Here is a 23,621-nt window from a genome sequence, read left to right as displayed (position 1 = left end):
ACAGACAGACACACACAGATACACACAGACACACACACAGACACACACAGACACACACAGACACACACCACACACAGACACACACATCACACACACAGACACACACACCACACAGATACACAGACACACACACAGACACACACAGACACACCACACACACAGACAGACACACACAGACACACACCACACACAGACACACACATCACACACACAGACACACACACCACACACAGATACACAGACACACACACAGACACACACAGACACACACCACACAGACAGACAGACACACACAGACACACAGACAGACACACACAGACAGACACACAGACACACAGACAGACACACACAGGCACACACACAGACACACACACACAGACACACAGACACACACAGACACACAGACACAGGCACACACACAGACACACACACAGACACACACACAGATGCAGGTACACACACAGATGCAGGCACACACACAGATGCAGGTACACACACAGACACACACACAGACACAGGCACACACACAGACACGCACACAGACACACACACAGACACACACACAGATGCAGGTACACACACAGACACAGGCACACACACAGATGCAGGTATACACACAGACACACACACAGACGCAGGCACACACACAGACACACACACAGACACACACACAGATGCAGGTACACACACAGACACACACACAGACGCAGGCACACACACGGACACACACAGACACGCACACAGACGCAGGCACACACACAGACACACACACAGACGCAGGCACACACACAGACACAGGCACACACACAGACACACAGATGCAGGCACACACACAGACACACACAGACATGCACACAGATGCAGGTACACACAGACGCAGGCACACACACAGACACACACACAGACACACACACAGATGCAGGTACACACACAGACACACACACAGATGCAGGCACACACACAGACACACACACAGACACACACACAGACGCAGGCACACACACAGACACACAGACGCAGGCACACACAGACACACACACAGACACGCACACAGATGCAGGTACACACACAGACGCAGGCACACACACAGATGCAGGTACACACACAGACACGCACACAGACACGCACACAGACACACACAGACACGCACACAGATGCAGGTACACACACAGACACACACAGTATCTTAAGATCTGCACGTGTGATTTTTATGGTGGAGCAAGAAGTTCACTTCAAGACTTGGTGGATACAATCACAGAGAACACATAGAGAGATACTGAGTTCAGCTCAGGCCTGGAGTTTGTCCTATGGAAGAGGAATGGGTGGTAAGAGGCTTCATGTTCTCTTCTTTTAGGATGACCCTGATGCTATTTGCATAAAACCCTATGATACTTCAGGGCTTCTTCAATTAGACCTTACAGTAAAAAAAAAACTTAAAAAACCCTAACCTCCCCGTCCATGTGGAAAAGTCCTGATGCCTGAGGAATGCCTGCTGTTCCCTTAGGGCGTCAGTATGTATATCTAGGAATGAAGCTGCAGATGAACGGTGGGTTGGGTCCATAAATAAGCAGAAGGAATAAAGTGGGCTCATCGTCAGCACTTTCCAAGATCCCAAATTGCTTCTTGAGATAAAACTCATTTTTTTTACATTAAATTTTTTCCAGTTGTGCCATTTGGTTGAAAATAACGAAGAAATACAATCTCCAAGATCAAAATTTTATGTTGCCCGTAGGATAATGGATCATAGATGGGTTGCAGTGTATCCCATTGGAGGGAGTGCTCACAGCAGTGAGATCCTAAATCCATTGAAACACATATTTTATTTCTGAAAGACTATATGCTTGTTATTGGCTTTCAGAATAAATTCCTGTTATTTGAGTCTTCAGAAATGATGCTTATTAGGTGAGTTCACTTTATATTCCCAGAACATATGGCTTTGTAGTGTTTGGTATTTGGCTACTGGGGCTAGGGCTAGGGTTTAGGAGCATAGTTTGAATTACGGGTCAGGGTTTAGATGTCATCCCTGAGATCCTAAGAGGAGCTAGGATTAGAGACTTAGGACAAAATAGAAGCACAGGCTTCATCCTTGCCTCTTTTTAGATCAATGATGTGGGTGATAATCTGAATGCCGTCTCACTGTGGAGGCTTCAGCCATCAGATTTCTTGCTCCAGTCTTGACCTCTCAACCAAGCTCTAAGCCCATGTGTTCCGGAAATTCTAACCTTTATTGTCTTTCTTTTCATCTAAATCTCCAGTTATAGAATAATCTTGGCCTTTGATTCTCATTTAGACTCTAATGTCCTTAAGGAAAAAAGCATTAGCTTCCTTCTGTCTCTCTCACAGTCCTTAGCCCAGTGTTGGCCGTAAAGTAGGTATTCAATAAATGCTGTTGACTTAACTTATTTCTTTGGCGTCCTTCAGACCTCATGCTCTTTCCTGTAATACTGATCCTCGCTCCTTTCTGCTTACTGCATCCAGTCTGGACTTAAGCATTCCAGGGAGAGAACTCCTAAGGTCAGAGGAAGAAACTGTGACATTATAGTAATAGACTGAATTATTTTTGAAGAAATTCTCCTAGATCACTTCACTGGTCTCAGTAAAAATAATATAATAGTAAACTTTTGAAAGCTGACATTTTCTTTGGAACAGGACAGAAAGGGATCACCTACAGTACATGAAAATAACAAATGTCTTAATTGGTCAAGGCAAATGATTTATTTTAACAGATAAACTTGGTCGGTTTATTTATTTTCATTTATTCTCATTGATTCCGTGTTTCAGCCAGCCAGGATTTGGTCACTGGTTGCATGTAAATATGTTGTAATTTTTCAAACCATGAAATGTTTGGAATTTTAATCAGATAGCGTACCTCTGGGTTATTCATTAGCTGGAGGCAACTTCAGGCAGGGCGAAGAAATTATTTACTTGACCTGAAAAGGTCATAGTCAGTAAAAAGAAATGGTAATTACATAATAAGAGAAACATATTTTGTCTCTATCTGAAATCACTGGCATAAGATTCTCACAATGGCAGAAAAATCGCTAGAACAAGGAATATTTAGAACATTTTTAGTTATTTGAGTTTAAAAAAGGATTGTACTTTCTTCAGTTTCTGATTCATTCTGGAAACTTTTTTTTTAAATAAAATTAGTCCGGTCACCCTATTTCTTTCCTATATTCAGATTCTCTCTTTCTTTCGTTAGACTATCAAAAATGTTGATGCCGTACAAAGTCATGAGGAGATAGAAAATACCAAGAAATTTGTGACTTTGGTTCCCTCTTCAGAAGAGACAACTGGTGAGTAAGAAAGATGACTTTAGAAAAAAAAATTTTCTAGAAGAAATGAATTTGAGTCAAATATACACCATAACTAGCCTCAAAAATTAATAAGTCATGATTCAGGAAATAGTTGGTCACATTAGCCTAGTTTGTTCAGGATCACCAAGATCACCAGCGAACATCTAAGGAGCCTGAGATATCGGTATGTGGAATTGGGAAGCAGGAGGAATAGGCCTTCTGTGACATCCCATGAGGCAATGTGGTACATACAGTGAGTCAGGAGGTCTTTGTGTGAGTGTTACCTTAGATACGTGCTTTGCAATCATGGGCAGTTTCCTCATCTATAAAATAGGGATAATAATTATTGTACTACCTCTCTCATAGACTTGTAAGAAAAGAGCTTTGTCAGCCTTAAAGAGCTATGTAAATCTTAGTGATTATGTCTCTTGTGCACTTCTCTTTTCTGTCTGGAGCCTCCCATACCCAGTCATTCAGTGTATTCATGTTTTCCCCTGACCAGTTACTTGGGACTTCCCACTGAAGTACTCCACCAAGGGGTACGCGTCATTTGTTAGCTCTCCTTCCTACCACTCTCTTCCCTTAGGTCTCTCCTTTCTGAGGTTAGCCAATATGATTAATCCTATTAAAAGATTAATTCCTCTAACACCTTTCTATTTTAACAAGACCTTTTGGAGATACAGTGCCTTAGTCTTTTGACTCTCACTGCAGGAATTTCAGGCAGTGGGACAGAGTTTGATAACTTGGGGGCAAGGATCCCATTAAGACTTTTCTCCAATGATTCCACAGAGACAGGCAGCCCTCTTCTCTGCCTGTGTAGAGGAATGGCCCGGTTTCTCTGGTATTTCAATGAGCAGCTTCTCATCTCCATAGTGAAGTGTTCGTCCTTCATTGCTGAAGAAGACCATGCCATCAGAGAAATAATGACATGACTTGCACTTGACTTTGTTTTGAGTGAAGGAGGGCTGTGCAGGTCACCAGCCTCACTTCTCCTCCAGAGCCATTTGAATCCAGTGACTAGATATTCATCAGGATGACTGGCGATGACCCAGGATGAGACAGTTGGGGTTAAGTGACTTGCCCAAGGTCACACAGCTAGTGAGTGTCAAGTGTCTGAGGTGAGATTTGAAGTCAGGTCCTCCTGACTCCTGTACTGGTGCTCTATTCACTGCACCACCTAGCTGCCATAGTGAAACTCCAACTTTGTAGAATACCCAGAAGTAATTCCAGTTAAATGTAAGCTTCTTGAGGCTGGGGAATGTATCATTTTTATCTTTGTATTTCCAGTCTCTAGCAAGGTACCATGATCCAACTAGGCTCTTGATACACTTTTGTTGAATAATTTCAGACTCTGAATCCCTCAAGGTTAGAGATTCTTCATTTTTTTGTATCTTGGACACTTGGCAGTCAAGTGCCCTTTGGACCCCTTCTCAGAATCATGTCTTTAAATGCCTAGCTTAAAATACACAGGATAGCAAAGAAAGCCAGTTACACCAAAATACACTTCTCAAAATATTAAAAACCAAATTTGCTACATAGAAACATGTGCTTCTTTATCAATACTTTAAATAACATGGCAATACATTTAAAATATAATCTTTAACAGTTATATATTAAGGTTACTGCTGCCTATATTCATAATAAAAGAGAACGCTAAGTTTCAGTTAGAAGTTAGTGAAAGTAAATATGTAAATTTTTTCCTTTCCAAGTTCACAACCCCCACTGCAGTCTATCTGCAGGAATCTGTGGACTCCAGATTAATAGTCCTTGCACGGGGATACTTTCTTGAAGCAACTGTGGACTAGGTTAAGCTTGAATGAAGCTTGCTGCATAGAATAGTGATGTTTCCAGATCTCTTTGGGTAATGGGGAATTGGACTTTGTCAGAAAGGCTTCACTTAAGTGGCCTGGTTGGCACATTTTATTCTAGGATGTGTCACGCTGAAATTGAATTCACTGTTGTTGTTAGGTCACTTGAAATACTAAAATATTTGCTTTTTTCTGTTAACATGATAACCAATTGGTTTTAACTATAAAATTTTAATTTAGAAATTTTTTTTTTTAGCAATATGTGTTTTGAACTATGTTAAAAGAAAGGCTACACAGCACATTTAAAATAATTATCTCCAAACTTGTTAATTAGTCATGTCTTACTCTTTGTGACCCTTTTTGGGGCTTTCTTGGTAAAGATATTGGAGTGATTGACAGTTTCCTTCTCCAGTTTATATTACAGATGAGGAAACTGAGGCAGACATGGTTAAGTGATTTACCCAGGATGACACAGTAAGTGTCTGAGAACAGATTGAACTCAGGTCTTCCTGACTTCAGGCCTGTCAACTCTAACCACTGCACCGCCTAGCTGCCCATATAGCTTTTAATTTTTTACAGCTTGAACACTTAACAGATAATGTGCCTAAAGGCTGGAGGTTGGAAAGCACGACCTTTTGAGGTTTCTTCTGAGTCTGTGATGTAGATGAACCCCAAGCAAGAAATCTGGATTGTGAGAGTAATGGCATATGGAATTTTAATAAGGTGCCATCGTTTCCAGTTTAGAATCGGAACTTAACTGTTTACTTCTTTACCTAATTGGTGACTATCTCTTGGAAGGTGGGGGAGGGGGTAGTGATAGCAATGTTCCACTCTCCCCTCCTCCCTCACAAAAAAAGAAGAGACAGAAAAAAATGAAATAGATAAAATATTAAAGAATATACAGACATAAGCAGAAGGGAATTTAGAAGGGGACATAAAGCAGGGAAATATTCATACTGTAAGTGTATAACTTTGTTGTGTTTGTCCTTCATTCTCAAAGAGCTCCGTGACACCAAGGTGATGACATGACTTGCAGTTGACTTTGATTTGAGTGAAGGAGGGCTGTGCAGGGTCACCAACCTCACTTTCTTCTCCTGAACCACTGGGTCCAGTGGCCTGATATTCATCAGGTCCACTGGAGATGGCCCAGGATGCAATGGGAGACCCTGGTCCTTTCAGGCCAAGGTCTTATCACATTCTCACTCTGAGTGAGATACATCCAGTCAACAAATAGGGTTCTTTAAGTGGTTACTCAAGGGATGGCCCCTTGAATAAAAACAAAACAAAACAGAGAAACAATCAAACTGGGAGGGGAAGACCCTGAGGTTTCCTGGGTAAAAAAGAAACAAGATATACGTAAAAAACAGAATAAGACAATGTACAATGAGGCAATAAAATTGTGTGGCAGTAAGTGCAAAAAGTAGAGAGAGAAGATGAATATGGGTTCATATATGCCTAAAGAGCCTGAGTGTTTTTAAATATACAATTCTCTTTTTCTGTTCTTTGTTTGTATATGGAAATGTTCGTGTTTGCTGGTCTTGTCAAGTTCACAATAAAGAAAGGAAATATTTTTTTAAAGGTCATTAAATATTTCCTGCATACTTTCTACAAGGTATTTCTAGAGACAGATCCTTATGGAAGGAGTGCTATAGTGAACTAATTTTTAGCAACATTTTCAGTCACAATAGTCACAATAATGTTAATTTGTGTTCTTTTTCAAATCAAAAGGAGGCAATCCATTTGGAGACTAAGAAAAGAGTGGCATTTGCATTTATCTTAAATCAGTAGTCTTCATATTTAATGTGCCTTTTGAGCTATGTTTGCAATCCCAGTTAACCAGAAGAGCCACATCCCTTGTGTGGCTGCCTTTTAGATGACTGTGAGATTCAAAAGGTTGAAATCAGAGGTCTCAGAGCGCTGTGGACTGCCCAGAAAAGCCCTTTTGAATTGTATTCTACATGTCATATTTGAAAGTAATAAATTTAAAATGCTCAGTTTGCTGTAGATTGGAGGAGATTTGGGACAAAGTGTGAAAGTAGAGTCATGGGTAAGGACTGTGGGGAAAGATACTTATTTTGTTCATCTTAAGGCTTTTCTTGAACCTTGTTCCTCCAGTGGCTGTCCTGATTGCGTAGCGTTAGCTCTGATCGGTTCACCCCTGTGAAGAATGAAAATTGTTGTGCTGACTTAGATTTTAATGCGAATCTTTATGGAACGCTTTATTCCTTTCTCGAGGAAGTACTTTCTTGGCTGAAATTTCTTGCTGCTATTTACATCACAGCAACATAACTAAACATTTACATTTTGATACACATATATACATCTTAAAAACTCCAAACATTTTACAGTACCATGAATGATCTTTCATTCTTGTTGCAGTGAAAAGGTTGGAGTACTAATGCTTCTGGTTTGAGGTTTGTCCAGCAGGTGGCAGCATCAAATTAAAATTCTTAAAATTTCTAAAATTGAAGAATTTGGCTGGAACAAAGTAGAGAAGATATGGTTTTCTTACAGTTTTGCTTTTTGACCTCTGAAGAAGTTCCTTATCCTATTTTTTCCCAGCTCTTTGTTTTATTTTTTTGAGTGGCAGGATTTATTTTATTTATTTTTAAAAAAATTAACTTGTTTACTTTTAGTTTTCGCCATTCATTTCCACAAGATTTTGAGTTCCAATTTTCTCCCCATCTCTCTCCTCCCCGTACCCAAGATGGCATGCATTCTGGTTACTCCTTCCCCCAATATCACCCTCCTTTGTCCCCTTTCCCCTTACTTGCTTGTAGAGCAAGGTAGATTTCTGTACCCCACTGCTGAAATATCTTATTTACCAGTTGAATGTAAAACAGTTTTTTAGTATTTGTTTTTAAAATGAGTTCCAAATTGTCTTCCCTCCCCACCCACCCTCATTGAGAAGACAAGCAATTCATTGTATGTTATACGTATGTAGTTATGCAAAACACTCCCATAATACTGTGGAAGGCTAACTATATTTCCCTCTCATCCTATTCCCCCCATTTATTCTTTTCTCCTTTGCCCCCGTCCCTTTTCAAAAGTATTTGTTTCTGAATACGCCCTCCCCCAATCTACCTTCCCTCTGTAATCCCTTCCCCTTATCCCCTTCCCCCCTTACTTTATGTTATTTCCTCCTTAAGGGAGATCCAATGAGAGTATGGTTCACTCATTCCTTCTCACCTTCCCCCTCTTTCCCTTCATTGTGAAACCTTTTTCTTCTCTCTTTTATGTGAGATAATTGACTCCATTCTGTCTCACCCTTTCTCCTTCTCCTTGGTTCTGTTTTATAATTTCTTGATTTCTCATGAAGTCATTAGCTTCCATTTGCTCCACTCTCATTTTGAAGGAATTATTTTCTTCCATGAACTTTTGGACCTCTTTTTCCACTTGGCCCATTCTACTTTTTAAGGCATTCTCCTCCTCATTGGCTTTTGGACCTCTTTTGCCATTTAGGTTACTCTATTTTTAAAGGTACTATTTTCTTCAGTATTTTGTGTGTGTGTCTCCTTTAGCAAGCTGTTGACTCGTTTTTCATGATTTACTTGCATTATTCTCATTTCTCTTTTCAATTTTTCCTCTACTTCTCTTACTTGATTTTCAAAATCCTTTCTGAGTTCGTCCATGGCCTGAGACCAATTCATGCTTTTCTTCGAGGATTTGGATGGAGGAGCTTTGACTTTGTTGTCCTATTCAGAGTCAGACAATACAGAAAGATTTTCTATATAGTCCTTTTTGCTAAAAGCCTAGCTAAGTGCAATTTAAAAAGAACATTGGTGTGGAATACAGTGCCTAATTAAATCCTTGTTACCTGTGTGGCTTTAGGCAAGTCACTTAACCTCCCTAGGGGTCTTGAAGTTCCTTTTCAGCTTTAAATCTGTGAATCACAGAGAGGTTTATCAGGTTGGATATTAAGAATTAATAATATTTCACCCTTATAGAATGCTTTACAAAGTCCTTTCCTCACAACAACTCTGTGAGATAGGTAGTATAAGTATAACTATTGCTGTGATGAGAAAATTGAGGCTTACAAGAAGTTGTGATTTTCCCATTATATGACTAGTATGTGACCAAGAGCTAGGACTTGAACCCAGGTCTTCTGACTCTAAATATAAGATGCTTTCCACTATGTTATACTTAGATCTGGTTGTATTAACTATGAATGGAAAATATCTGTTATGGGTCTGATGGATTGATTTTTAAAATTCTCTTGGAGATTAATAAACTAAAGATAATAGCCTCGATTTGCCTTTGGGATTTTGGATTAGTATATAAATAATCTAATGAATATCTCTGAAAAAAATTTTATATGCACCTGTTGGGGAGTAATGATTTGTGAGTCCTTAATAAAACTATAATTAGAATCTAAGTACAGCAAAGTTTCTTTCTAGATTTCTGCTGCATCTAGTTTACAGAAGGGTAACCTCCCTCCACCGTGAGCCCCCGACAACTGCCACAGGTTAAGGCATACTTTGGATCAGAGTCCACAGCTCATGTGCTCTCAGGGGTCTTTCTTTGATCAGATCACTGTAGTTCAGAGCAAAAGGCACTTTAAAAATAACAATTTTATTGGATTTATTTTGTTTTGACATCACCTACATTTACCAATATATCCCCTCCGAATGTGTCATCTCATTACAAGGAATAGAAAAGGGGAAAAAAACAGTTCAGCAAAACTAACCAGTAAATTGAAAGGCTTTGACATTTTATGTCGGGTTGCACACCTTGAGTTATGTGAAGAAAGTAACCTAAATGTTCATGTCTTTTGATCCAAAGATTACAGTGCTAGGTGCATACCTCAGAGAGGTCAGTGATAGAAAGAAAGGCCTCATACGCTTTGTGTAGAAGTCAAGAACTAGAAACAAATATGCCCATCAGGTAAAGAATGGCCAAGCTAGTGTTGGTGATGAAGATGATGATGACGACGATGTCGATGATGATGATGACGACGATGTCAATGATGATGATGACGACGATGACTTCGATGATGACGATATCTCACATTTATGTAGCCCTTCCAAGTGTGCAAATTATGTGACATAGGTTATTTCATGTAATCCTCATAACAATCCTGTGAGGTAGGCACTATTATTATACCCATATTACAGTCAAGGAGACTGAAACCAACAGAAGGTAAGTGAGTTGTCCAGGGTCACACAGTTAATCAGTGTTAGAAGCAGAGTAACTATATCTTCTTGCTACCAAGCCCCACCTGTGGTAGCACTGTGGAATATTATAATGCTGTAAGAATCTATGGAGATGATGAAATAATAACTAATATTTTACAGCACTTTGAGATTTGTCAAGTACTTTACATATATTGTTGTCTTTTTATCCTTATCACAAGGTAGATGCCATCGCTCTCCTCATTTTACAGATGAGGAAATGGAGGCAGAAGGAGCTTAAGTACCTTGCTAATAAGTGAATGAGGCAGGATTTGTTTGAACTTGGGTCTTCTGAACTCTTAGGCTCAGTGCTGTCTCTTATTATGCCACCTAGTTGCCTCTAAAGAAGCATGAGAAGACATAAACTGGATGTTAAAACACAAATTTAATTAGATAGCATAGCAAAATAAATGACAAAAAAACCACTCTCTATATATACTGAGATACTTCTACAGACTTCCACATTTTTAGTGAGAAAGGGTGTACGTATGAGAGAGTTCACAAATATAGGGAACGCATGTCATCAGAACATTTCCAGTTTCTGGATCTGCATCATAGCTTGAACCCTTTTCCCATTCTTTCTCTAGCACTGCCGCTCACTGCTTTCTTCCTGTAGAACCCCTGATTCAGTGGTATGGTGATAGCAGACAGGTGGGGCTGTCAGCAGGCATTGTATCATGCCCAGCTCTTTTCCCTGCTGCTGGTCTTTAGCGCTTCTCATTTCATTGCACTGCCCGCTGCTGATATTTCCAGTGGGCTGCTCCCTGCACAACTTCTGTCACTTGTTACTATGACTTACTTTTTCTCTTTTCTCTTTTTTCTTCTTAATTGTTTTTGATTTTTTTCCTTGTACATATAAAGATAGTTTTCAACATTTAGTTTTTGTAAAATTTTGAGTTCCAAAATTTTCTCTTTCCTTCCCTCCCAAAGACAGCAAACAATCTGATATAAATTATACATGTACAATCATGTTAATATATTTCCACATTAGTTATGTTATGAAAGAAGAATCAGAACAAAAGGGAAAAACCACAAGAAAGAAAAAAACAAAAACAACAAAAAAGCGAGAATGCTTCAGTCTGCATTCAGACTCCATGGTTCTTTCTCTGGATAGAGTTAGCATTTTCCATCACGAATCTTTGGGAATTGCCTTGGGTTATTGTATTGCTGAGAAGAGCTAAGTCTGTCATAGGTAATCATCGCACAATTTTGCTGTTGCTGTGAACGCCATTCTCCTGGTTCTGCTCACTTCATTCAGCATCAGTCCATGTAAGTCTTTCCAGGTTTTTCTGAACTCTGCCTGCTCCTCATTTCTGATAGCACAATAGTATTTCATTACATTCATATTTCACAACTTGTTCAGTCATTCCCCAGTGGATGGGCATCCCCCCAATTTCCATATCCTGGTCACCACGAAAATAGCTGCTATAAATATTTTTGTACATGTGGGACCCTTTTCCCTTTTTTATGATCTCTTTGGGATACAGACCTGGTAGTGGTCTTGCTGGATCAAAGGGCATGCACAGTTTGGTTGCCCTTTTGGCATAGTTGCAAATTGCTCTCCAGAATGGTTGGATCAATTCCTAGCTCCACCAATAATGCATTAATGTACCAATTTTCCCACATATTCTTCAAAATTTATCATGTTACTTTTCTGTCAGTAGCAAATAGGATAGGTATGAGGTGGTACCTCAGAGTTGTTTTGATTTGCATTTCTCTAATCATTAGTGATTTGGAGCATTTTTTCATATGATTATAGATAACTTTAATTTCTTCATCTGAAAACTCTCTGTTCAGATCCTTTTTACCATTTATCAATTGGGAATGACTTGTATTCTTATAAATTTGACTCTGTTCTTTCTATATTTTAGAAATTAGTCCTATGTCAGAAACACTGTAAAAATTATTTTCCAGCTTTTAGCTTTCCTTCTAATCTTGGTTGCTTTGGTTTTATTTATGCAAAATCTTTTAAATTTAATGTAATCAATTATCCATTTTTGGCTTGCTTTTTTCTGCTGAGGCTGCTCCATGACATCTTCCTTGTAGGGAAAGGGCCCTCTCACCTCATAGTCTTCTCTAGCCCACTTTGTGATTCGGGCAGAGCCAGACTGCTTGGGAGTCCCTTCTGCCTTCAAAAGGGAGTCCCTTTTGATCTGTGTGTTTCTGCCTCAGACTCAAATTCAATAGGTTCTTTAAATTCCAGTGACAGAATTCTTTTCAGATCCTGCTCGGTCAGTTATAGTCCTTGCAAATCTAAAAGACTCAGAGTCATGGTATACTGGAAAAAAAATGCTAGATTTAAAGTCAAAAGACCTGGGTTTGAATTTCAGCTCTACCACTTATGACTTGTATAACTGTAGATAAATCATTTTAACCTCTCTGGGTATCCTCATTTATAAAAACAGGGAATTGGACTTGAAGACCCCTAAAATTTTCCAGTTCTAAATCTATAATCCTATATGTCCACAGAAAAGGGCCTGAGATGGCACTGGTGATCTTTGTCCTCCTTTCCTATTAGCAATAAAATTCCTATTCTCCCTATGTAGATAAAGATTCACTATTTGAAGAAGAGGTGAGCCTAATAGGTTTGTATTCTGGGCCAGGCCTGGTTTCGGCCAGTATAGTAATTCAGGCTTGGGGTAGGATGTGATAAGGTGCTCATGGACCACAAAATGCATTAAAAACAACTTTAGTTGTATTAAACATGATAGAAGGGCAGCTAAGTGGTACAGTGGTTATAGTGTAGGGCCTAGAGTCAGGAAGACTTGTCTTCCTGACTTCACACATGGCCTCAGACTCTTACTAGCTGTGTGATTCTGGGCAAGTCACTTAACCCTGTTTGCCTCAGTTTCCTCATCTATAAAATGAGGTGGAGAAGGAAATGGCAAACTACTCCAGGATCTTTGCCAAGAAAACCCCAAATAGGGTCACGAAGAGTTGGACGTGACTGAAAAACGACTGAATAACAAGAGACATGATAGAAAGGAAACAGCTCAATTAAAAAGATACCAGTTCAGCTAAAAATAGGCTACTCCCCTTTATCTCTAAATTTTCTGAGGCAACTGACCATTCCAGCTAGCGAAGATGACTCCTCTGGCATAGTAGGAGCTTCTTTACAGTCTCCTGCACCAGTTTTCCATAGGTTGGGCCTTATACACTTCAGGGAAGGAAGCTGATCCAGTGATAATCTCAAGAATGGCCTCCCTGACCCCTTAAAGGGAAACTGGTCATAATATATAAAACAGCCGCTGCTCCTACCACAATTTGTTCCTAGAATTGTATCGACTCTGACTCCTTAACGGAGGTCTCCAGATAGTGCTGTATTATATTGTATCCTGGTTTGGGATTTTTGTGTGGAACTGAAAGAGTTCTTAGAGATCATTTATTCCAACTACATTTTACAGAGAAGGAAACTGAGGCCTAGGGAGCATAGATACCCACAGAGGGTGGGGCAAGTATACTCTCATGTTATGGGGAAGCATTTCCATTGGCCCTTGGTCTGAAGGGAAAGGGAAAGATCCATAAGAATGGTCCTCTAGAATATGTGGCGTACCAAAGAGGTGACTTTCTCAGTGTCATAAGATAGCCTATAGTAGAGCTAGATTCAGCAAATGGGCTAGATTTTGAGTCCTGGGCCTCTGACTTTAACATTCCCTCTCAAATACCACACTGCCTCAGACTAGCTTGGGATTTGTTTATATATGTCATCCCAGATTGGCAATATCTTTGAAAGTAAAGTTTCTTAAATTCTATTGCCAGGTGCTTTTTCTTTAGAGTTTAAAATAAAGACACTTATTCATACCCTCTTAAAGTCAAATCTTCCAAAGAACCATACATTCACATTTGTCATTTGGTATTACATACAGTAAAATGTTGTTGATTCAGACCAAGTGAAGAAATTAATGGAGAGCCAGATAATCTGAATTAATGGAAAACCAGATTTTTAGAATTAAACAAAAGTACAATTTAATTACTTTCCATGTAGCAGTTCAATTAAATTAAACACGCAGAAGATATTGCCAAGTTTTGCACTACTGGGCTTGTTTTAATGAATAGCTAAGACTCATTAGTAGTCAGTAAAAACCATTTGCATGCTGAAAATTAATGATCTAAAGCCTCTAAATGCATTTTTTCCTTTTCATTAGCTTAAAATATCATTCCCCATCAGTCTGATTTATTCAGTTAAGTTTTTTAGGAAACCCTTTCTTCATAGAAAAGTTAACTTTAGTTCACTCCACAAATTAGTGCTATCTAAAATAATGCATGCTTACTCTTTTACAATAAGTTTAGTTTTATATTTTAATTTTTATATTTTTCGTCTCTGGTGTTTTACTTCTTTTCTTTGCTTGTAACAGGGGCTCTTAACCACTTTGGTGTCATGGACCCCTTTGGCATTCTGGGGAAGCCTATGGACCTCTTTTCAGAATAATGTTTTTAAATGCATAAAACAAAATATATAGGACTACAGTAGAAATCAATTACATTGAAATATAGTTATCAAAATACTAAAAGTTCTAAGTTCATGGAACCCAAGTTATGCACCCTTGGACATCCCATGCCTCCTCAGTAGGCTACTGGAAGCCTTCCTCAACACAACACTGACAGCTCTCCTTGTACCTCTTATCAGGCTGAGATTCCAGGAGCTTCCCAAGAAACAGAAACACTTCTCACCACAAAGCCAGGCAATTAAAGTCATGACTGAAAACACACAGGCGTATGCCCGGGAGAGACCTTGAATCTAAAAAAATAGAGGCACGCTTACAAAATTACAAAATATCATCATTGGAAAAATAAGAAAAAGAAAATATGAATAAAATGATGTTGGTAAAAAGAAACTGGTTAGGCTATCAATGAATATAATGCTCCCTCCCCTGACAAAATCAAATGTACTCCACATTAGGGAATAAAGATTCATGAGTGAATTCTTTTGAACATTTAAGTAACAAATAGTTCCAATGCTATACAAACTATTTAAAAAACAAGAAAGACAGTATTCTATCCATTTTTTTCTGCTAGAAAAATATGATCCTTATCCCCAGCCCAGGGATAGACAGACAACATAAAAAAAAAAATCAGCATCATTAATGAAAACCAATTCATTTTTAATCCCTTCCCTCCTTATTTTTAAAAAATAAAATTTGATTGATACCTTTTGCTTTTAAATCACCACATTTCCCATTGTATTTCTCTAATTTTTAAAAAGATGAGCAAAATGTCAACATATAGAACAGGTTTCTTGTTATATACAGTGTTGCGCTTCATGTTTGTCTTTCGTTTTTAAGAGTTCCATGACATTAGTGAGGTTGGGCTGTGTAAAGTCACCAGCTTCACTTTCTCCTCCAGAGACATCTGGGTTCGGTGGCAAGATAGATCAGGACGGCTGGAGATGGCCTTGGATGAAGGGAGACCTTGGCCTTTTAAGCTAAGGCCTTTAACAGGTCTCAGTTTGACTGAGGCAAGGCCCTTTCTGTGATTAAGGCTAGGTAAGTATTAAGACACAGAAAGGCCTTTTTTACCTAGTCAAAAGCAAAAAAAATCAATCTTGAAGGGGAAGACCCTCAGGATTTCTGGCCAAAACAGAAACAGTAGCTATTTACATTCACTCTGAGCCAATCAGGGCCCAAGCAATGACCAAGTGGGGCTTGACCTGGGACCTACTGTTGGCCAGCCAATGAGAGGCAGAGCTAGTGTTGCAAAGGTGCAGGAAAAGATGTCTTCTCATATCTCTTCTTTGGAACCAATCTTCATTAATATAAATTTATAGCATTCAGTTTCTCTTGTTTTGTTGTTTAAGTTCGTTCTTTTTCCCTTGTAGTTATTGTGAATATTGTTTTCCTGGTTTGACTTCCTTTACATTGCATAATGGAGTGTTCAGGGAGAACTGGCACCTCTGGTATGAGGGCTTGCTGAGCCCCCTTTTTAGCACTGATCATCCATGTTTAGTGTCCACCTTTCACCCAACTCTCACTTGCAGCTCCAAGAAGCTATATAGCATGTGCCACAGCCATACCCTGGTAAAACCATCTCAGGCTAAACCAAGTTGAAGGTAATCAACAGACCTCAAAGCCATCTGTGAGTTAGGGGAATTTCTACCTCAGGTATGTGAAGACTTCCCCTGACAGAATGGGTAGATGAGAACAATTTGATCTGAAGCAGTCACTGCGGATAGCTTAGAGCTTGGTCAGACATTGAAGATGCCAAGGTCATCCACTGCATCATGGACCATCTCCACTTGTCCTAACTTTATCTTGTCACTGGACTTCTGGAAGAGAGTGAGGCTGATGGCTTTGTGCAACTCCGCCTCATGTAAATCCAGTTCACTTGAAAGTCAAGAAATCACCCTGTGATGCCATCGGCCCTCTTCAGAAAAAGGAAAAGCAACAAGAAGAAGTCTTTCCGTGCTTTTTTGTATCCACGGAATTCCCAGATCAGAGAATCAAATAATCTTTTAGAGTTCAAAAGAGCTTTAGAAGCCATGCCGTGCATGTCTGAAATGCAATCACTACCGTAACACTCAACAAAAGGTGCACTAGTGTTTGAGTGAGAGTACTGCTGTCTGTCTGACCACTCTTTAGCCTCCTCTGTTGGCTCATCACTCATATTATCACATCCATAATTGTGGTATTAGCCAAGACTCTGTCCTGGCCTCTCTGTTGACGACCCTGTTAGCTCTCATTGGTTTTATATTTATATTCCATCAAAAATACACATACACACATACATATATACATATATATTTTAATCTATGAAGATGACTGACAGATTTACATATCTAGCCTAATTCTGCTGAGATCTAGGACTACGTCATCAATTACCTACTGGATATTTTCATTTGGAATTTCCTATGGACATCTCAAGTTCACCATGTTCAGAAAAGAACTCATTATATTTTTCTCTGAAATTTATCTCCCTTTCAAACTTTCCTCTTTTCTTTTGAAGGTACCTCTATTCTTCCAGTGTTTCAGGATTCTAACCTCACTGTTACCCTCAATGTATATGTGTAGTCATTTGCCAAATCTTGCCATTTCCTATCTCCACAATATTTTCCCCATCTATCCATTGCCTTCTCACTGTGCACAGTCATCATAATTCACATTGGTCTCCCTGGTTCAAATATCTTCCTACTCCAGGCTATCTTTCACATAATTGTAAAAGTCATTTTCCTTAAGTACAAATCTGACCATGTCACTCTATCCAGTAAACTACAGTAACTCCCCATTGCCTCTAGGACAAAATGTAAGCTCTTCCATCTTTTAAAGCTCTTTATAATGTGGACCTAACCTATCTTTCCAATCTCATCATATATTATTTTATATCTTGTACCTTGTCTTCCAGGCAAACTAGTCTTCTCTCTGTTCCTCAGATACAACTTTCTGTTTCTCTTTTCTGGGCCTTTGCACTGGCAATCCCCCTTCCTAGAATATAATTCCTTCTCACCTGCACAGCACTGAATCCTTCCTTTGCTCCAACACTCAGCTCAAGTACCAGTTTCTACACAGAGTCTTTCTTCTTTTTCCCATCTGCTAGTGCCCTCCTTGCCTGATGACCTTGTATTTGCCTGATATTTATTTTGTATATTTGTTGTTCAGTCATGTCCAACTCTGTGGACCTTGTGGACCATCCTTCCCAATGGGTTTTCTTGGCAAAGATACTGGAGTGATGTGCCATTTCCTTCTCCACTTTTGTGTATACTCATGTGTATGTGTTGTCTTCCTGATGTAATATAAGCTTCTTGAGGGCAAATACTGTGTGTTTTTATATCCCTGGTGCCTAGTACAGTGCTTGAATGTAGTAGTGATGATAAATACTTGATTGATTGACTGAAATTATAGGAATTTTTCTTGATATGAAGCCTAAATTTATATCAGTGATTCCATTCATCATTCCTGGTTTTGCCATCTGGGACTGTGCTAGAAAATTTCTCTTTGATATACACTTGAAGACAGCTATGCCCCCTAAGTACCTTGGGCAAACATAGGCAAGTTACATGGTCACTTTGGACTATTTTCCTCTTCTGTAAAATAAAAGTTGGATTAGGTGACTTCTAAAGTTCCTTCTAACTCTTTATGATCCTATGATGGGGAAAGGAGTAAGAAACTAAATTGATTGATGGAAATGCTAGATAGACAAGAAAGGGGAAGAACCAGCTGGGAGAGTGACAGCTTCCCTGAGGACCAGAGAGAAGCGCAGGCAGGTTGACGGCTGCCCCAGAGTACCCTCGTGAAGAATCAGAGAAGACATCTGTCAAATTATGCAGCTGGAAGAAAGACCAAAAGAAAAGTGTTCACAATGACTACAGCTGTGTAGTTACAGTAGCAGCAACAAATTCTTGTTAAATGCTCAGTAAAAATGACAACTTTTTGGTCACGAAAACACATGGAAATTGCTAAGCAGTCAATAACATTCACTTTTGAATTTGGAGTTAATAACCCTTAAGTAACAAAAGTTTATAGACACAAATTTAACTTCTTTATTTGTTTCATTTGGCGTACTTTTTCTTATTTTTTGATCTTGAATATATATTTAAATATCTATAATTGTCAGTATTTCAAAGACTCATTACTTCATCAGTATGGGAACTTTTTCTACCTTTGTAGACCATTCATTCATTCAACAGGCATTTATTAAATACTAAACCTTTTTTGTACCAGGGATTGTGAATATAAAGTCAGCAACAGAATAGCTCTCGCCCTTAAGGAGTTTACATTTTATTGAGGCCTAAAAATATAAAGATAAAAGCAAATACAAACTAGAAACAAAGTGACTTTTTTTTGGAGGTGGGCTCATGGCAACTGAGGTATCAGGAAAGGCCTCTTGTAACCAATCAATCAGCTCGTAGTTGTTAAGTGCGCACTATGTGTTAGGCACCAGGAATTTAAAGATAAACTTGAAGTGGTTCCTCCCATCAGGTTGTTTAAATTCTATCATGAGAAATCTATGTATGCATATAAGGAAATATCATATGTAAATTTAAGGTAATTTTGTAATGGAGGGAAGTATAAGCAGCTGGGAGGGATCAGGAAAGACTTCATAGAGGAGGTGATGTGAGTATGCCTTGAAGAAATCTAGAGAATCCATCATATTCATATACCATAATTTTTGTAGCCATTCTCCATGTGATTGAGCTACTGTAAATGTTTTTGTGCATAGGTGTCCTTTTTTAGTCTCACTGGGATGTGGGCCTAAGAGAGGAATCATTGGGTCTAAGAGCACATATAGTTTAGTAACATTATGGGCATAGTTCCAAATTATTTTCTGAAATGGTTATACCAATCCACAGCTCCAGTAACTACAGTAATGTGCCTATTTTCCACAGCCTCTCTGACATTTTTTTCAAAAAAATTTTTTAATATAATTAAATATTTCCCAATTATATATAAACTAATTCTTAACAATCATTTTTTAAAAAATTGAGTTCTAGATTCTTTCCCTCTGTCCCACTCCTTCTCCCTCCTTGGGAAGGCAAGCACTTTAATTTTAGTTATACATGTGAGGTCATGCCAAAATATTTCCACATTAGCCATGTTGCAAAGGAAAATACAAAATAAAACAATAAAAATTAAAAAAAGTTAAAAAAAGGATGCTTCAGTCTGCATTCAGAGCTCAGTAGTTCTCTTTCCAGCAGTGGATAACCTTCTTCATTATGGGTGCTTTGGAATTGTCTTGAATCTGTGATGTATAAAAAGTTCGAGAGACCTAATTTCTAGGTAATTAATCATTTAAATTAATTATGGTTAGTGAATAATTAATAAAAGGATTATTTAGCGATCTCTTGTGAACCAAAGATGGATTATGGTGTCCTATTGATGCTTATATGCCTTGGAAGAGAGGGTGTTCCCAACAGATAACAATCAATTCTGGTTGGTTAACAATGAATGAGATAATGAATATTATAATGAGAGGTGGACTTATTCTAATGAGGGCCTGGAGGATGTGACTTTGATTACATCTTCCTTATATCTACCCAGTCTTCCCCCAGCCTGAGTGATCTAGTCAGAGGATCTGCCCCACAAGGGCTTCCCCATTTGGCTGAGCTCTGAACAAGACTGGGGAGGAAGATTTTTAATCTCATTATCAGCAATGCCCTTCAGATGCTGGCTGAGTAACCTACAAGGGGCTGCTTTCTGAAGAAGGAAACAGAAAGAGCGGAACTTGAGTTCTAATTCAACAACTGGTTATTAATATCAGAGAGAAATCATTATTTCTCCCAGATCATTGTCTCAGCCAGAGCAGCTTTCTTTTCACAGTTATTCCTCCTTACAATATTGTTACCGTGTATGATGTTCTTCTGACTCTACTTACTTCACTTGCATGAATGCATATAAGCCTTATCAGGTTTTTCTGAAACCATCCTGCTCATCATTTCTTATGTGTTAAGTCATTTCAATTCTTTGTCACCCCATTTGGGGTTTTCTTGTCAAAGATACTGGAGTGGTTTGCTATTTCCTTCTCCAGCTCATTTTATAGATGAGGAAACAGAGGTAAATAGGGTTAAATGACTTGCCCAGGGTCACACAGTGAGTGACTGAGGCCAGATTTGAACTCAGGGAGATGAGTCTTCTTGATTCTAGGACCTGCACAGTGTGCCACCTCGCTGCCCAAGCTAACATTCTGTGAATGTATAATTAGTAACACAATCAACATATTAAGGATAAATTATTTAGGATCTCTCTTAAATTTCACTGCCAAAATAATTTGTCTTTGTGATTAAGCATGTTTTTGGAAAACTAACATAGTTGCTCATTCTTGGGGAGCTAAAACGAAAAAAGGACACTAAGCCCAGTAAATGTTGCATATTCCTCGTGTCATGGGGAATGTGTTTTTTATACATTTTGCTTTGGTGAATAAATATAATATTGTGGTATAGTATACCCTTGGGCATATCTTAAGAACTTAGGATCCTGACGATGGGGCTGGTTGGCCTGGGTACTTGAAGTTGCTTTGCTTTGCTTTCCTTTCCTTTCTATGATTTTTGTTCCTATGAGCCCATACACACAAAGTCAGATTGTTAATATCCTCTCTTTCCAGCTGAGCTGACATGAACTTAAGAAACTTACGTGTAAGGAGGGGATTGAGGGGTTTCAGTGAGAAGGCAGACACTGATATTTTTATGACTACTGTGTGGGCATAGATAATTTTCTCAATGTTATTGGTACTGATTGACTGACTTTTAATTAATAGATTCTTTTCACCTGGAACAAGAGGAACCCTTCGTTTCAGTGTTTCACACACAAATTCCTCCTGAAGAATATGAAAACTGTATTGAGCAAGCCAGGCAAGGTTTGTTTGATTTATGGGATCATGCCCATTGACAGCATATTTTAGCCATGATAGAGTGAAAATGTAGACTTGTATAATTGAGTTTTATTTGACGGCTTTTAAAGTTGTATTCATTTATATCATATGACAGTTTCAATGAAATGAAAATACTATATTTCATTTAAAAAAGCGTATATAACTTAAATCATAACAGATATAATCTACGCATTCTCCATCATTGATGGTCATTCCTCCTCTCTCAAAAGCAAATAGATCATGTTACTAAAGGGAATTGGAGTCAAGATAAAACAAATTCCAAACTGTTAGGCATCACAACTTTAATTTACTCAGAATCTAGTAACTCCACAAATAATCTTCTTAAAGAAGGTTTGCAAAGAAATAAAATATAAATATTTAATCATTCCCCAGAGAGTGTTGGTTGCTGATTCAAGCGTTTTCGTCAAATGATCAGACACTCATTTTTGACTTTGAGAATTAGCTAAAAAAATACTGGTGATATTACAGCTTAATTCATTCTAATAAGAAGACCTGATGTTTCTAGCACAGGATGTTTTGTAAGATGAAAGTAATTTTTAACCAATTTTTCTCTAGATATTAGTATTCAAGATGAAGTCTTTGCAATTTAATGTACTTTTATATGATCTGAACAGGGTTGACTCCTTTTGCCCTTCAAGAGGGACTCTGTACCTTTATGAGGAAATTTGGGGCCAAATTAAATGAAGGATTTATTTGGCTCTTGGGATGGTCAGTTGAATTCAGGAAGTGTGATGTAGGAAGTTTGAACAAAGGATATCCTAGCACACCCAAGAGGGATTTCTCTGGTATTATAATTTTACTGATTAGAGACTGAAAAGGAAGATTTACTCAGGTTCCCTGATAAACAGGGAAACGAAACTAAAAATCTGAGAGGGCAACCTTGAAAGAGTTGTCCCAACTTTTTACCAAGAGTATTCCTGTGAAATTGAGTTTAAATCTAGAAAATGTGTCTTTAGCTCTTTCCAGTAAAAGTAAACTGGAAACTCCAGATCTAGTCTGAGTTATTAGCTTTTATATGTGTGTGTGTAGGTGACGGTGATGGTTATGGTTGTTAAGTGGTACTTAATTGCCCTCTGAGCAGTCTTACCTCACCTTTGTCCAGTAGCTCATTCCTAACCAAATTTCTCCACTTTACATCTATTGGTTGCTTACGAAGATTTATCATCTTTGATACCTATAGTCATAGCTTAAGCAAAAATTCTACTTAGAGTTCCACTGTCACCATCAGGGCCAATACTTAAATTTGTCTTAGGCAAAAATTGTGTGTAGCAGATTTACACTATCCACACGACAGAGAACTCCTTTCTTCATTAGAAGTTTCAACTCTAGTGTAGAAAAAAATCAAAAGTGTTTTACTAAGAATTTCTTTGAAAGTTATGTCAAATGTCTCACTTTTAAAAGGTTGAATGTTCATGTAATACTGGAATCTCTTAAGATTTTTCAGTTTATGATAGTAGATGTTTGACATAGAATTTTTAAATGACATTAATTGAAAACCTGTGCTTCTTTTGTATCAGAGTCTGTATATCAAAGTGAAAGTAATAAATCATTGGTCAAACCAGAAAAGAAGCCACAGAGAGACAACTTTGGTGAGCTCAAGGGTAAAAAAAATCAGGATTTCGTTAAGAGAAATATAGAGGTATGAATTTTAAATCTGTAAAAGTCTCAGATTTGGAATGAAGTTAGTTTTTAAAAATTGAGTGGTTTACAGACTGCTGTCAAATGATACTCTCTGATAATGTTTTATAATTTGTAAACAAGTAGCTGTATAATTTTATGTGATGGAGTATTGAAATTTATTTCATCAGGTAGGGTTGAAAATCTGATTCATCACTGGAGCAATATCTTGGCTTTCCTTTTTTTCCCTAACAAAATCAAGTGAATTGAACACATGTAAAATATGCTGCTCTGGTACCTCTAATACTCCATCTAGCTCCAAAACCTGAAAATCCTGTGACATTCTTAGAATTGGAAAGCTTGGTCACATACTGCATATGTACCCCATAGGGAGTGATTAGAAACGCCATGGT

At 38.3% G+C, this 23,621-nt stretch overlaps 1 protein-coding gene across 12 annotated transcripts in view; it reads left to right on the top strand.

Annotated features, from left to right (window-relative positions):
• The window catches only part of FSIP1 (fibrous sheath interacting protein 1), a 267,648-nt gene that overhangs the window by 22,904 nt on the left and 221,123 nt on the right, over positions 1-23,621 (top strand). For all 12 annotated transcript variants that reach the window (XM_072625600.1, XM_072625597.1, XM_072625592.1 and 9 more), the window contains 3 exons: positions 3,203-3,296; positions 21,457-21,555; positions 23,109-23,230. In XM_072625600.1, the coding sequence (XP_072481701.1) occupies positions 3,203-3,296; positions 21,457-21,555; positions 23,109-23,230 (315 nt within the window). The remainder of the gene's footprint in view (positions 1-3,202; positions 3,297-21,456; positions 21,556-23,108; positions 23,231-23,621) is intronic.

The sequence above is a fragment of the Notamacropus eugenii genome, chromosome 7 (assembly GCF_028372415.1).
Source record: "Notamacropus eugenii isolate mMacEug1 chromosome 7, mMacEug1.pri_v2, whole genome shotgun sequence".
Classification (NCBI taxonomy): domain Eukaryota; kingdom Metazoa; phylum Chordata; class Mammalia; order Diprotodontia; family Macropodidae; genus Notamacropus; species Notamacropus eugenii.
The sequence above is the reverse complement of the archived record's forward strand: the minus strand, read 5'-3'. Positions and strand labels throughout refer to the sequence as shown.